At 38.7% G+C, this 13,993-nt stretch overlaps 1 protein-coding gene across 6 annotated transcripts in view; it reads right to left on the bottom strand.

The window, feature by feature from the left end:
- The window catches only part of AP3S1 (adaptor related protein complex 3 subunit sigma 1), a 53,784-nt gene that overhangs the window by 30,347 nt on the left and 9,444 nt on the right, over positions 1-13,993 (bottom strand). For 5 of the 6 annotated variants that reach the window (XM_070412495.1, XM_070412493.1, XM_070412497.1 and 2 more), the window contains exon 2: positions 1,460-1,551. The exons of the other annotated variant lie outside the window; for it this stretch is intronic. In XM_070412495.1, the coding sequence (XP_070268596.1) occupies positions 1,460-1,551 (92 nt within the window). The remainder of the gene's footprint in view (positions 1-1,459; positions 1,552-13,993) is intronic. 6 annotated transcript variants of the gene reach the window in all.

Genomic DNA, 13,993 nt, shown 5'->3' with positions numbered 1-13,993 from the left:
TGTAATCTAAAATTTAATGAACAGATCTATTCACTCTAAGGCAGTGGTTCTCAACCTTCCTAATACCGCGACCCTTTAATACAGTTCCTCATGTTGTGGTGACCCCCAATTTCATTGTTACAAATTGAACATAATTAAAAGCATAGTGATTAATCACAAAAACAATATGTAATTATATATGTGTTTTCCGATGGTCTTAGGCAACCCCTGTGAAAGGGTCGTTCGACCCCCAAAGGGATAGTGACCCACAGGTTGAGAACCGCTGCTCTAAGGACTAGCCTGTAGTCATTACAAAGAATGAAGTTGCTCTAGATATGTTTATAAGGCAAAGCTTTTCAAATTACTAAGTGAAAATAAGAAATATGCAAACTAGCATACATAGTTTGATCTTAAGATCACACTTTTATATGTTAGTCAATGCAAAATTAATTTTCTAGAATGACACACAAGAAATTGGGAAGGAGAACTAAAATTCGGAGAGACTCTAATTTACATTTTACATTTTATACTTCCTTATAATGTTCAAATTTTCACCATATACATATATTGCCTTATATAAAATCCTATATAATAAAGATGTAATATGGAAATGGTTGTTACACCATGAAGCGTTAACGACCGACCTTATAAGTACCGGATCAGGGATCACAGGAGGGTGAGGCAGCGAGATACAAGTGGGCAGAGAGCTACAGGAGGGGGCAGGGGAGAAAGCTATGAGGGGAGGGGCGGGGCGGGGGGGCGGAGGGAGCTACAGGAGGGCGGGGCAGCAGGCGGAGAGCTACAGGAGGGTGGCAGCGAGCTACTGGCTACAAGCAGGTGGCAGAGAGCTACAGGAGGGGGCAGGGCAGCAAGCTAAGCAGGGTGGGGGGCGGAGGGAGCTACAAAAAGGCAGGGCAGCGGGTGGAGAGCTACAGGAGGGGGCAGGGCAGCAAGTTATGAGGGGGGCGGGGGAAACTACAGGAGGGCGGGGCAGCGAGCAGAGAGCTACTGGAGGGCGGCAGCAAGCTACTAGCACATGGATTCATGTGCAGGGCTACTAGTACTTTTATAAAATTCTTAAAAAGAACAAACAAGATTATATATCTTTAAAAAAATTTTTTAAGTATATTTTTATTGATTTCAGAGAAAAAGAGAGAGATAGAAACATCAATGATGAGAGAGAATCATTGACCGGCTGCCTCCTGCATACCCCACATGGGGGACTAAGCCTGCAAACCAGGCAAGTGCCCTGACCGGGAATTCAACCGTGATCTCCTGGTTCATAGGTTGACGCTCAATCACTGAGCCATGCCAGTCAGGCTAAAAAATTCTTTAAGTTAGATTTATAGCTAACATAGTTGGCAATTAATTCACCTGATGAAATTAATTAAAATTAAAAAAACTTTTACCATAAACAGATTAAACAGTATATATTCTAAACATACAAAGATTAGAATTGTCTATGAAATGCTTTACTTACAATCCTCCTTCTAAGAAATTACAAACATTTTCATCTCTCTTAGATACCAAATGGAATGTCTCCCTGATGATTTGCTGTTGTGTATCTTCACTCTGAGAAAGAATAATTCATATATGTTAGGATTGGATTTGTAGGTTTAACAGCATTTAAAATTTTTAAAAATAGGTTTCTGGTTAAGATAGTGGAGTAGTAAACGCTGTGTTCATCTCCTCCCACGACCACATCAAAATTACAAAGAAACTATAGGAAAACCATCATTGAGAACCTTCTGAAGACTAGCTAAGGATATACTGAAGTTCCATAACTAAGGATATACTGAAGAAGCCACATGGAGTCAAGGGGAGGGGGTGGGGGGTGAAGATGCCAAATGGGCTGGTCCCACACCAACATGTGGTGGCTAAAAATCGAGAGGGGTATCTTGGCTGCTTAGGTGCCACCTGAGAAGCGAGGGGTCCCAGCCCCACACTAGGCTCCCCAGACCAGGATTCCAGGGTTGGGAAGAGAAGTCCCCATAACTTCTGACTATAAAAACCAGAGGGATTGTGACTGAGTGAGATGGAGGGTTGCTGGAGTTCCAAGCATTTGTCTTAAAGGGCTGGCACACAGACTTACTTGCTGACAGATTTACTCGCTGTGGGGAGGCAGCTCAAAAGGTTCCAGGGACATACGGAGCACACTGATTTATCTGGCTTCAGAATGAGGGCTGGAGGGGCAGCTTTTGCCCAGACAGAAGTGCTGGCAGAGAACACTGTTCCTTTGTTGATCCCTCTCTCAACCCAGCCTGCACTCGCAGGTGGGTGCTGCATCTGAGCCTCCATCCACCTAGCTAACAGAGTTAACCCAACCCTGGTGATTCCCTGAGACCCCACCTCACCCAACTTGCAAGTACACCCAAGCTGCTTCCAGTGGCTTTTCCATACAAACAGCCTGTCTTTGGCTCATGCTTCAGACTTTCCCAAAATCTCTTAAAGGTTTACAAATCCAAAGAAGCAGCATCTGTCCTTACTGTGCCCTGTTTCTCTTGCAAAGAAGCCCCAAGCCTGACAATAGTGGTAGCCAGCCTCAGTCACCTTAGCCCAGGGGTGGGCAAACTTTTTGACTCGAGGGCCACAATGGGTTCTTAAACTGGACCGGAGGGCCGAACAAAAGCATGGATGGAGTGTTTGTGTGAACTAATATAAATTCAAAGTAAACATCATTACATAAAAGGGTACGGTCTTTTTTTTTTTTAGTTTTATTCATTTCAAATGGGCCGGATCCGGCCCGCGGGCCGTAGTTTGCCCACGGCTGCCTTAGCCTCTCCCAGGCACCTCCAAACCCAGTCAAGGGGCAACTATCTGTAGATCACTTTGCAGCTCATACCAAGTAGCCCAGATAGGGCAAAGGCAACAGCTAACTTTGGCCTGCACCAGAGTCCCTCCCAACAACTTTAAAGGTTGGGATATACTCGAAGTGCAGACTTTGCAGGTGTCAGAATACTAAAGCAAATCCTCCTCTGTAGGGCCACCCTCTGCACAACAGCTCCTCAACTGTGGTCAGAGCCAGTCCTCACAACCAATCAGCCTGAGGGTCAATCTCTCCCACTGATGTGCCAACAGTAATCAAGGCTCAACTTCAACAGGAGGGACACACAACCTACACGACTGGCTCACTAGGCCCCTCATGACACTTAGTCCATAAGGCCACTCTATCAAGACCAAGAAACATGGCAGCTCTACCTAATACACAGAAACAAACACAGGGGAATAAAGAAACATGTCCCAAATGAAAGAACAGAACACAACTCCAGAAATAGAACTAAACAAAATGGAGATAAACAATCTACCAGATGCAGAGTTCAAAACACTGGTTATAAGTATGCTCAATTATCTCAGTGAGATCAACAAAGAGACAGGAAACATAAAAATGGAGAAAGAAAAGATAAAAAAGAACAGTCCGAAATGAATAATACAATAACTGAAATGAAGAAAACATTAGAGAAAATCAACAGTATATTAGATGAATCAAAGGACTGAATCAGCAATTTGGAAGATAAGGCAGGAGGAAACACCTAATCAGTATAGCAGAAAGAACCCAAAAACAAAATAAAACAAAAAAACAAGTATTGTTTCAGGGGCCTCTGGGACAACTTAAAGCACACCAACATTTGCATCATAGGAGTACCAGGAGGAGAAGAGAGAGCCAGGGATTGAAAACCTATCTGAAGAACTAATGACTGAAAACTTCCATAGCCTGGCAAAGGAAATAGACATATAAGCCCAGGAAGCACAGAGTCCTAAACAAGATGAACCCAAAGAGGCCCACACTAAGACACATCATAACTAAAATGCCAAAGGTTAAAGACAAAGAGAAACTCTAAACAGCAGCAAGAGAAAGACAGATAGTTACCTAACTATAAGACTGTCAGCTGATTTCTTAACAGAAACATTTCAGGCCAGAAAGGATAAGCATAATGTATTCAAAGTGATGAAAAGCAAGGGACGACAACCAATATTATTCTACCCAGCAAAGCTATCATTTAGAATCAAAGGGCAGATAAAGAGCTTCCCAAACAAGAAAAAGTTAAAGAAATTCATCACTACCAAACCAGTGTTACAAGAAATGTTAAAGGGATGTCTTTAAGAAGAAAGGAAAAAAGATCAAAATCATGAATAATAAAATGTCAACAAGTACATATCTACCAACAATTACTTTAAAAGTAAATGGAGTAAATGCTCCAATCAAAAGACATAGGGTAGCTGAGTGGATAAGTAACCAAGACCCTTATAATCGCTGCCTAAAGAGACTCACTTCAGATGGAAAGACACACAGAGACAGAAAATAAAGAGATGGAAAAATAAATTTTTTAAAAATGGAAATTAAAAACAAACAAACAGCTGGGGTAGCAACACTTATACCAGACAAAATAGACTTTAAAACAAAGGTTATAACAAGAGACAAAGAAAAACCCAGAAATTTCACTTCTTGGTATTTATCCAAAGAAATTCAAAGCACTAATTCAAAAAGACAGAAAAATCCTTATGTTCACTGCAGCATTATTTACAATAGCCAAGATACAGAAGCAACTTAAGTATCCACCAATAGATGAATGGATAAAAAAGAAAGGAAGGGTACATATATACAACGAAATATTACTCAGCCATAAAAATGAATGAAATCTTGACATCTGCAACAACATGGATGGACCTAGAGCATATTATGCTAAGTAAAATAAGTCAGCCACAGAAAGACAAATACCTTATGATTTTATTTATATGTGAAATTTAAAAAACAAAATAAATGAACAAATGAAACAAACAAATTCATAGATACAGAGAACATTTTGATGGCTATCAGATGGAGGGAGGTTAGAAGAATGGGTAAAAAAGGGTAAGAGATTCAGAAGTACAAATTGCTAGTTACAAAACAGTCAATAAAAAGCATAAGCTCAGGTGAGGATTTAAAATAATAATAAATAATATTGTAATAACTATGTATCATGTCAGATGGGTACTAGATTTATTGGGGTGATCACCTTGTAAGTTATATAAATGTCTAATTACTATGTTGTACACCTGAAACTAACAATATTTTATGTCAAATGTAATTGAGAAATAAAAAAATTACCAATAAAAATAATTTTTAAAATGCAAGATAGTGATATCTGTTGGGAAATTCATCTGATAGTTGCTTGAAGAACTTACATATCACATCTCACAGAAACAGAACCCAACATTTTCTTATGAAAAAAACAAAACAAAACAAAAATCAATGCTTTAGCAGGGGTCCTCAAACTACGGCCCACGGGCCACATGCTGCCCGCCGAAAACATTTATCCGGCCCGCCGGGTGTTTTTGCCACTGCTGCCTGTTGCCTAGCAGCCGACTAATTTTTTTTTAAACTATAGTCCGGCCCTCCAACGGTCTGAAGGACAGTGAACTGGCCCCCTGTTTAAAAAGTTTTAAGGACCCCTGCTTTATAGTTTACCACTACAATATAACTAGCTTATTTCTACGTTTCAAGACCAACAAGAAAAATATTAGACAAGGGAATTATAGACATTAGTAAAAGGGACACTAGATATTAAATAGTTAAAGTCCACTGTTTTATAAATGAGTAAACTGAAATAGAGAAGTTATAAATAATTCATATAGCTAATCTATTTTTTAATGGAACAAAGTCTGGAGCTTCTAATTAAGTAAGCTTAACTAAATGCAAATTGAGGTAAGAGGCCATCCATCTTACTCAACTTTATATGTTATCAGAAAATGGGTTCTTGTATGTGCCCTGACTGGGGATCAAACCTTCAACCTTGGCATATTGGGATGATGCTCTGACCAACTAAGCTGACCAGCTAGGGTGCAATATACAGATCATGTATCATAAAAATGTACACTTGAAACTTATAAGATCCTATTAACTAATGTCCCAATAAATGTAATTTAAAAAGAAAAATGGAAACCAGAATAAAGAATAAACTATGTAAGATGCTCATGTTCTCACAGGAACAAAAGAGAAAGGGGGGTGAGGGGAATCCCCTGCTAATTTAAACTATAATCACATCATCAAGTACCCATACTATTGATGAAGACATGTAAATATGTCTAATAATATCAAGTATTGTCAAGAATGCATAACAACAAAGCACTTATACAATACTAGAAGAACTGTAAATTGGTACGACCTCTTCTGAAAACAGATCAGCATTACCTAGAAAAGCTAAACATGCAAGTACCCTAGGACAATGTTATTCAACTCCTAGTTATGTCCTAGAGAAATTATAAAAGATGTTTGCAAGACTGCTTATAGCAGCACTGTTTGTAACAGTAAGAAAACTACAATGTAAACGTCCATTAATCATAGAATGTATAAATAAACTGTGGTTTATTTGTGCATGGAACATTACACAGCAACGAAAATGAATGACTACAGTAGATATGATGCCAATGGTGATCTTAGAAATGTTGAATTGGTGTGTTTTTTTAAATTAAGTCACAGAAGACTATAAACATCATCATTCTATTTTTAGTTCAAAAACATGCAAGACTAAACAATAAATTGTCTAAAGACAAAAATATGTGGCAAAACAAAAATATAATATTACTTTAAAAATTCAAAATGGTAGTTATAGAGAGGAAACAGGATGAAATAAAAGAGAAATACAGAAAGACTTCAAAGTTATTGGCAATTTTTCTGATAAAAAGGTGGTGAACGCATAGTAATGAGGGCACTACTTATCACATTTTACAGACATTTATTATATAAATATTCTTTTGTACCTATTCAATATTTCATTAAAAAGTTGAAAGGGCCGAAATCGGTTTGGCTCAGTGGATAGAGCGTCGGCCTGCGGACTGAAAGGTCTCAGGTTCGATTCCGGTCAAGGGCATGTACCTAGGTTGCGGGCACATCCCCAGTAGGAGAGGTGCAGGAGGCAGCTGGTCGATGTTTCTCTCTCATCGATGTTTCTAACTCTCTATCTCTCTCCCTTCCTATAAAAAATCAATAAAATATATTAAAAAAAAACAAGTTGAAAGGGGGGAGCCATGTATAAGACAGTTGCCCTTTTCCTTCATGATGTTTGCTTTATTGTCACCTCCTTCTAGTCTTCATCTAGAGCAGCGGTTCTCAACCTGTGGGTTGCGACCCCTTTGGGGGTTAAACGACCCTTTCACAGGGGTCGCCTAAGACCATCGGAAAACACATATATAATTACATATTGTTTTTGTGATTAATCACTATGCTTTAATTATGTTCAATTTGTAACAATGAAATTGGGGGTCACCACAACATGAGGAACTGTATTAAAGGGTCGTGGCATTAGGAAGGTTGAGAACCACTGATCTAGAGCTAAATGGTGGCCCTGGGATGACCTTATCTACTCTTGTGGTTTCTTTTTTTTTTTTTTTTTAATTAAATCTTTATTGTTCAGATTATTACATTTGTTCCTCTTTTTTCCCCCCATCCTCTCAGTTCCCACCCCACCTTCCGCCCTCACTCCCCACCCACTGTCCTCATCCATAGGTGCACGATTTTTGTCCAGTCTCTTCCCGCATCTCCCACACCCCTTTTCCCCCCAAGAATAGTCAGTCCATTCCCTTTCTATGTCCCTGATTCTATTATAATCACCAGTTCATTCTGTACATCAGATTATTTATTCACTTGATTCTTAGAGTCACTTGTTGATAGATGCATGTTTGTTGTTCATAATTTGTATCTTTACCTTTTTCTTCTTCTTCCTCTTCTTAAAGGATACCTTTCAGCATTTCGTATAATACTGGTTTGGTGGTGATGAACTCCTTTAGCTTTTCCTTATCTGTGAAGCTCTTTATCTGACCTTCAATTCTGAATGATAGCTTTGCTGGATAAAGTAATCTTGGTTGTAGGTTCTTGGTATTCAGCACTTTGAATATTTCTTGCCACTCCCTTCTGGCCTGCATAGTTTCTATTGAGAAATCAGCTGACAGTTGTATGGGTACTCCCTTGTAGGTAACTGAGTTTCTTTCTCTTGCTGCTTTTAAGATTCTCTCTTTGTCTTTTGCTCTTGGCATTTTAATTATGATGTGTCTTGGTGTGGTCCTGTTTGGATTCCTTTTGTTTGGGGTTCTCTGTGCTTCTTGGACCTGTAAGTCCATTTCTTTCACCAGATGGGGGAAGTTTTCTGTCATTATTTCTTCAAATAGGTTTTCAATATCTTGCTGTCTCTCATCTTCTGGCACCCCTATTATTCTGATGTTTGTACGCTTGAAGCTGTCCCAGAGGCTCCTTACACTATCTTCGTATTTTTGGATTCTTTTTTCATTTTGCTTTTCCGGTTGGGTGTTTTTTGCTTCTTCGCGTTTCAAATCTTTGACTTGATTCTTGCGCTCCTCTGGTCTGCTGTTGGGTGTCTGTATAATATTCTTTATTTTAGTCAGTGTATGCTTAATTTCTAGTTGGTTCTTTATCACAACATGGAGGGTCTCATTAGATTTCTTGAGGCTCTCATCAAGTTTATCAGCAGTTTCTAGAAGATTATTGAAAGACCTTAAAAGTGCGTTTTTTAGCTCTATATCCTCCATTTCTGTCATGTTTCTTTGTCTCCGCATTTTTTTATGCTTTCTTGGTGCACCCCCTTGTGGTCTTTGTGGGCAGTCTTGTTGTAGTTAAGCCTTGATTGCTGCCAGCAATACTGGGGGTAAATTGTCCTCCAGGCTAACTGGCTATGAGAGTCAGCTGTGTCTGCAGTGGGAGCGCTTCTGTGCTGGATCTCTAGGGCGGTGCTAATCTAGCCTTTGCCTGAGGCTATCCGGCAAATGCCCCTGTGCAGGGCTTGGGCGGGGCGGGTCCAAGGGGATCTACAGGGCGGGGCGGAGCGAGCAGTTATGGCTGCTCTCAGTTCCATCCCCAGCGGCTCTGCAACCGCTGCAAACCTCGGTGAGAAAGCTGCCTTCCCGCTTCTCTCGTTTGAGTCTGGGTCCCTAGAGACTCGCCCGGATCTGGAGCTCAGAGTCTGAAACTCCCTCCCGATTGAAAACAACAACCACGCCCTACGCCGCCGGCCCGCTCCACATGCACTCCGCACCTTAGTATTTCACTTCAGCACTGTACCTCCTCTGAGTCTGGGTATGGTTTCCTCTTTCCTCCTAGTTGTAGAACTTCCACTCAGCCAGCCTTCCTGTGGTTCTGGATGATGTCCATTCCGTCTTTTAGTTGTATTTTTGAAGTGGTTGTTCGAGGCAGCAAACTCCGGCGTTAACCTATGCCACCATCTTGGTTCTCCCTATTCTTGTGGTTTCAACCATGTTATTATCTCCCTAATCTTTAATTCTCCCATATCTCCAGTGCCTAAAAGAAGGCAACATTCTTTTCTGAATTGGGATAGTATTCCCAGCTTCCAACTATACAGCTCCACTAATAGCTATAAAGTCATATTAAAACCCACTTTTTGAAGACTAAAAACATTACATTTTTTTCTAAAACCAATTTTTCTTACTATATTCTAATCTCAGTTAATAACATCACCATTCACCAGACTCTTAAGGCAAAAATCTTTAAGGTTCCTTTCCTTTCAATTCACATGTACATTCAGTCACCAAGTCCTGTTAATTCTATTTCAGAAATAGGAAAGCTAGATTAAAAGACATTACCTCAACTCAGATTCTTATTCTTACTCAGAATACTGTAAGAACCACCTAAATGTTCACTCTGTCACCTCTCTCTACTCCATCCTACAAGCCACCAGAATTACTTCCTAAAAAAACAGCACTTTTACCTACTTTCTTAAAGCCCTTTCATTTGATCTAAAAAGTTTCCATTTGATCTAATATAAAGTCCAAACTCCCTACCATGCCATAAAACACCCTCCAAAATCTAACTGAGACTTATGTCTCAAAATCCATCTATTTCTTCTTCCCTATACAATCTTCTCCAACCATATTGAAGTTCTCGCCATTTACTCCCTTCCTGTTTTCCTACATCCTCACTCCATTCTCTAACAACATCCTTTTAAGACTTAACTGAAACATGATAATTCTATGAAGTTCTTTTTTACTTTCTCAGGAAAAATTAGTTCCTTCTTCTTCATTGCTTCCTTGGCATTATTTCTATTCCTGTTATACACTTATAAGGAAGTGTTCAAATTTCCTTTGTGCATATCTGAATTCTACCAGACTCTGAGCTCCTCCAGGTATTCTTTGAATCTGAAATTCTCAACAAGTGGCTGGCATAGAGTAAACAATAAAAGTGTGCTGAATAAGTGAATATGTAATCTAAAAGATAGGATCCACATCCCTTTATCTTATCAAATATCTAGGTTATCTTACACACACACACACACACACACACACACACAGCGGTAATGAAGTAAAGACAATACAATGTAGTACTTAAAAGTATGAGCCTTATTCATAAAAATTCCTGCACAATCTTTCATGTTGGCTAGATGCAGAAGTTCTCTTGATTCCTTCTCAAGAATGACAAACAAATGCTTACATGGAAGGTTCTATCTGATCAGGATGACCAATACTGGACTTTATGTGAGTAAGAAATAAACTTTTATTGTGTTACGCCACTAAGATTTGGGGGATTGTTGTTACACCAATTGCAATTCTTATTCTAGCTAAAACTGCCTGATCAACTCAAGTAAAGCTCATACAGACAACTCCTAATCATGGATTCAGAGCTTCCAATTAGCTTTTAGTATCCTAGCCTTAGATAAGAGCAGACAACCAAGGATATTGGACAGCTAACATAAAAACTAAGGACAAAATGGGGGGGGGGGGGGGGGAAGCAACTCAGAGGAAACAAACCAAGTAGGGAGAAGAAAATTTTAAAATATATACCATTAATATCAGAGAGATAAGAAAGGTAATACAACTATGAAACAAGAAAAGAAAGGCATACTAGTAAACAGTAACATTCAGAGATCAAAAAGGTGCTCATGAAAATTAAAAATATAAGGAGAAATTTTAATACTCATGAGAAAGACTGAAAAATAAACTTGAGAAAAACATCCAGAAAATAGAATCAAAGGGTAAAAAGATAGAAAACAGAAGAGAAAGGATTAAAAAAGTAGGACAGAGCTGAGGAATGCTGAATAAAAGTTTCAAAAAGAGAACACAGAAAACTGATAAATTTTTCAAGCAAGGAGGACAAGAGTTTTCAGAATAAAAGGGCCCATCAAGTACCCAGCACAACTGATGAAAATTGACTGATAGCAAGGACCTGTGAAACTTTAGAAACTGCAAACAAGAGTTTACATGCATTCTGGACAGTAAAAACAGATCACATGCAAAGAATAAGTACTCAGAATTATTACCGGCTTTTTGATAGCAATACTGAAAACTAAAAGGTATGGAGCAATGCTATAAAACTGGGAATCAAAATGCAGGGTGATCAGATTTCCTACCACTGTTTCATAATCAAAGTCAAAAGAGATATATTTCAGTTAGTCACAATTCCTAGATTACATCAGTCTAAAGACAACTAGTTACAAAAGTCTATATTATAAATACTTCTTGATGCATGAATGAAAAATGAATTTTAAAAATTAAGTAACCCACTAATAAAACTTTCTCTTTTCCTATGTTCCTTTCCTGACCTTATCTATATATATAAAAGCCTAAGTGACCGGCCGACTGGCTGGTAGCTATGAAGAGCAATGACCACCAGGGGCAAATGCTCTGAGTGGTAGCTATGATGCACACTGACCACCAGGGGGCAGACACTCAACGCAAAGATACTCAATGCAGGAGCTGCCGAGCTGCGGTGACTTGGCAGCAGCGGTTCTCGGGTGACTCACCCAGAACCAGAGAGGAGGGAGCCCGATTTTGGGGTGCATCACCCGAGAACCGCCTTCTTGCAATCCGGGACCCCTCGGGGGATGAGAGCTGGTTTTAGCCCGATCCCCGCAGGCCAGGCCGAGGGACCCCACCAGTACACAAATCCATGCACTGGGCCTCTCGTACAGCAGTCACCAACTGGTGGTCCGTGAACCATTGGTGATCTGTGAGGTCTGAAAGGTTGGCAAACGCTGCTCTACGGGATGTCATAAAAGGCAATGTCAGAACCAAAACTTCCCTCTTAATCCAACAGTAAATAAGTCATTATCCTTATTCCTCCCTCCCATGTACACTCAGAGAAGAATTTTTTTAGAATATAAAGGATTACCAAGATGAAAAGAAACAGATCCTTTCTCAAAGCTTAACACAAGAAATAAAACATGAATATAATTGTTTTTTAAACTTTTATTTAATGTTCTATATATTGCCTTTATATACCAAAAAAGAAATAGATCTTTATTATCAAAATTAGAGGGCTATCCCTGACATATGAATAGTACAAATAGTGTCATAAGAACTAAAGGGGAACAAAGACTTTCAGCAGCAAGATTATCATCTTTAAAAGTGGCATACATTTAGGAAGGTCCATAAAGAATAGGTAGAATTCAGAAATACAAAGAACAGACAGAGTAAAGTTGCATGACATTTGAGGCATAAAGAAAAATTTGAGCTAAAGATTAAAATCGGGAAAACAAAAATCACATGGGAAATAATTAGTTCTTTGTGCATTAAAAAGAATAGAAGTCTGAAGATTAAGCTTCAAAGCACTCCAATAATGAGGAATCAGGAAAAATCCACAAATGTGATTTTTTTGCCAGGCTTCTCCCAGGTAGGAAGTCTGGCTAGAGACTTGGTGTATTTGGGTAGGCCTCACTTCAGGTGATCAGGATGGGGCTATCCTTAAATCCCAAAAGTTGAAGCAAGGTTCCAAGACAATTTAATGGGGAAAAGAATAGTCTTTTCAACAAATGGTGCAGGGAAAACTGGATATGAAAAGAATGAAGTTAGATCCCTACCTCATACTATACAAAAACTCAAAATGGATCATAGACCTAAATGTAAAAACTAAAACTAACAGTTATTAATCTTTATGACCTTGGATAAAACAAAGATTTCTTAGATATAACACCAAAAGCATGAGCAAAGAAAAAAAAAGATAAAGTAGATGACATCAAAATTTAAAATCTTTGTGCTGCAAATGATATCAACAGGAAAATGAAAACAACCCACAGAATGGGAACAAAATATTTGCAAATCATATATCTGATAAGAGATTTGCATCCAGAATACATAAAGAACTCTTACAACTCAATGATAATAATAAAAACACAACTTAAAAATAGACAAAGAATTTGAATAGACTTTTCTTCAAAGAAGATATGCAAATAGCAATAATCACTTGAAAAGATGCTCAACATCACCTGCCATTACAAAAATACAAATCAAACTCACAATGACATGTTACTTGACATCCACCAGGACTGCTAGAATTAAAAAGACAGACAATAGCAAGAATTAATGAGAATATGGAGAAATTGAAACTCTCATACATAGCAGATGGTAATGTAAATGGTACAGTCACTTTGGAAAATAATCCAGCAGTTTTTTGAACAATTAAACACAGAGTTTCCATATGGCCTAGCAATTGCACTTCTAGATATATACCCAAGAGAAATAAAAACATATTTTCACACAAAAATTTCATATGCGTTCACATGAATGTCATAGCAGAATTATTCATAGTAGCCAAAAAGTAGAAACAACCCAAGCATCCATCAACAAAATGTGGTATATCTATATAATGAAATATTTGGCCATAAAAAGAAATGAAGTATTGGTATATGCTACAACATGGATGCCTCCTGAAAGTATCATGCTAAAAAGCCAGTCACAAAAGACTACATATTTCATGATTCCATTTATATGAAATGTCTAGAATAGGCAAATCTATAGGCACAGAAAATAGATTAATGGTTGCCAACGGCTGTGGGGAGTAGGGGTTGCAGATTGTCTGTTAATAGGTACTACGTTTTATTTATTTTTTATTTTTCATATACTTTTATTTATTTCAGAGAAGAAGGGAGAGGCAGAGATAGATAGAAACATCAATAATGAGAATCATTGACCGGCTGCCTCCTACACACCCACTACTGGGGACTGAACCTGCAACCCAGACATGTGTCCTGAATGGGAATCCAACAGGGACCTCCTGGCTCACATAAGCTCAACCACT

The sequence above is a fragment of the Myotis yumanensis genome, unplaced genomic scaffold (assembly GCF_028538775.1).
Source record: "Myotis yumanensis isolate MYYU_CA2020_CCGP unplaced genomic scaffold, mMyoYum1.0.hap1 SCAF_4, whole genome shotgun sequence".
Lineage (NCBI taxonomy): Eukaryota > Metazoa > Chordata > Mammalia > Chiroptera > Vespertilionidae > Myotis > Myotis yumanensis.
Note: the sequence above shows the minus strand (reverse complement) of the source record. Positions and strands in the feature narration are given on the sequence as shown.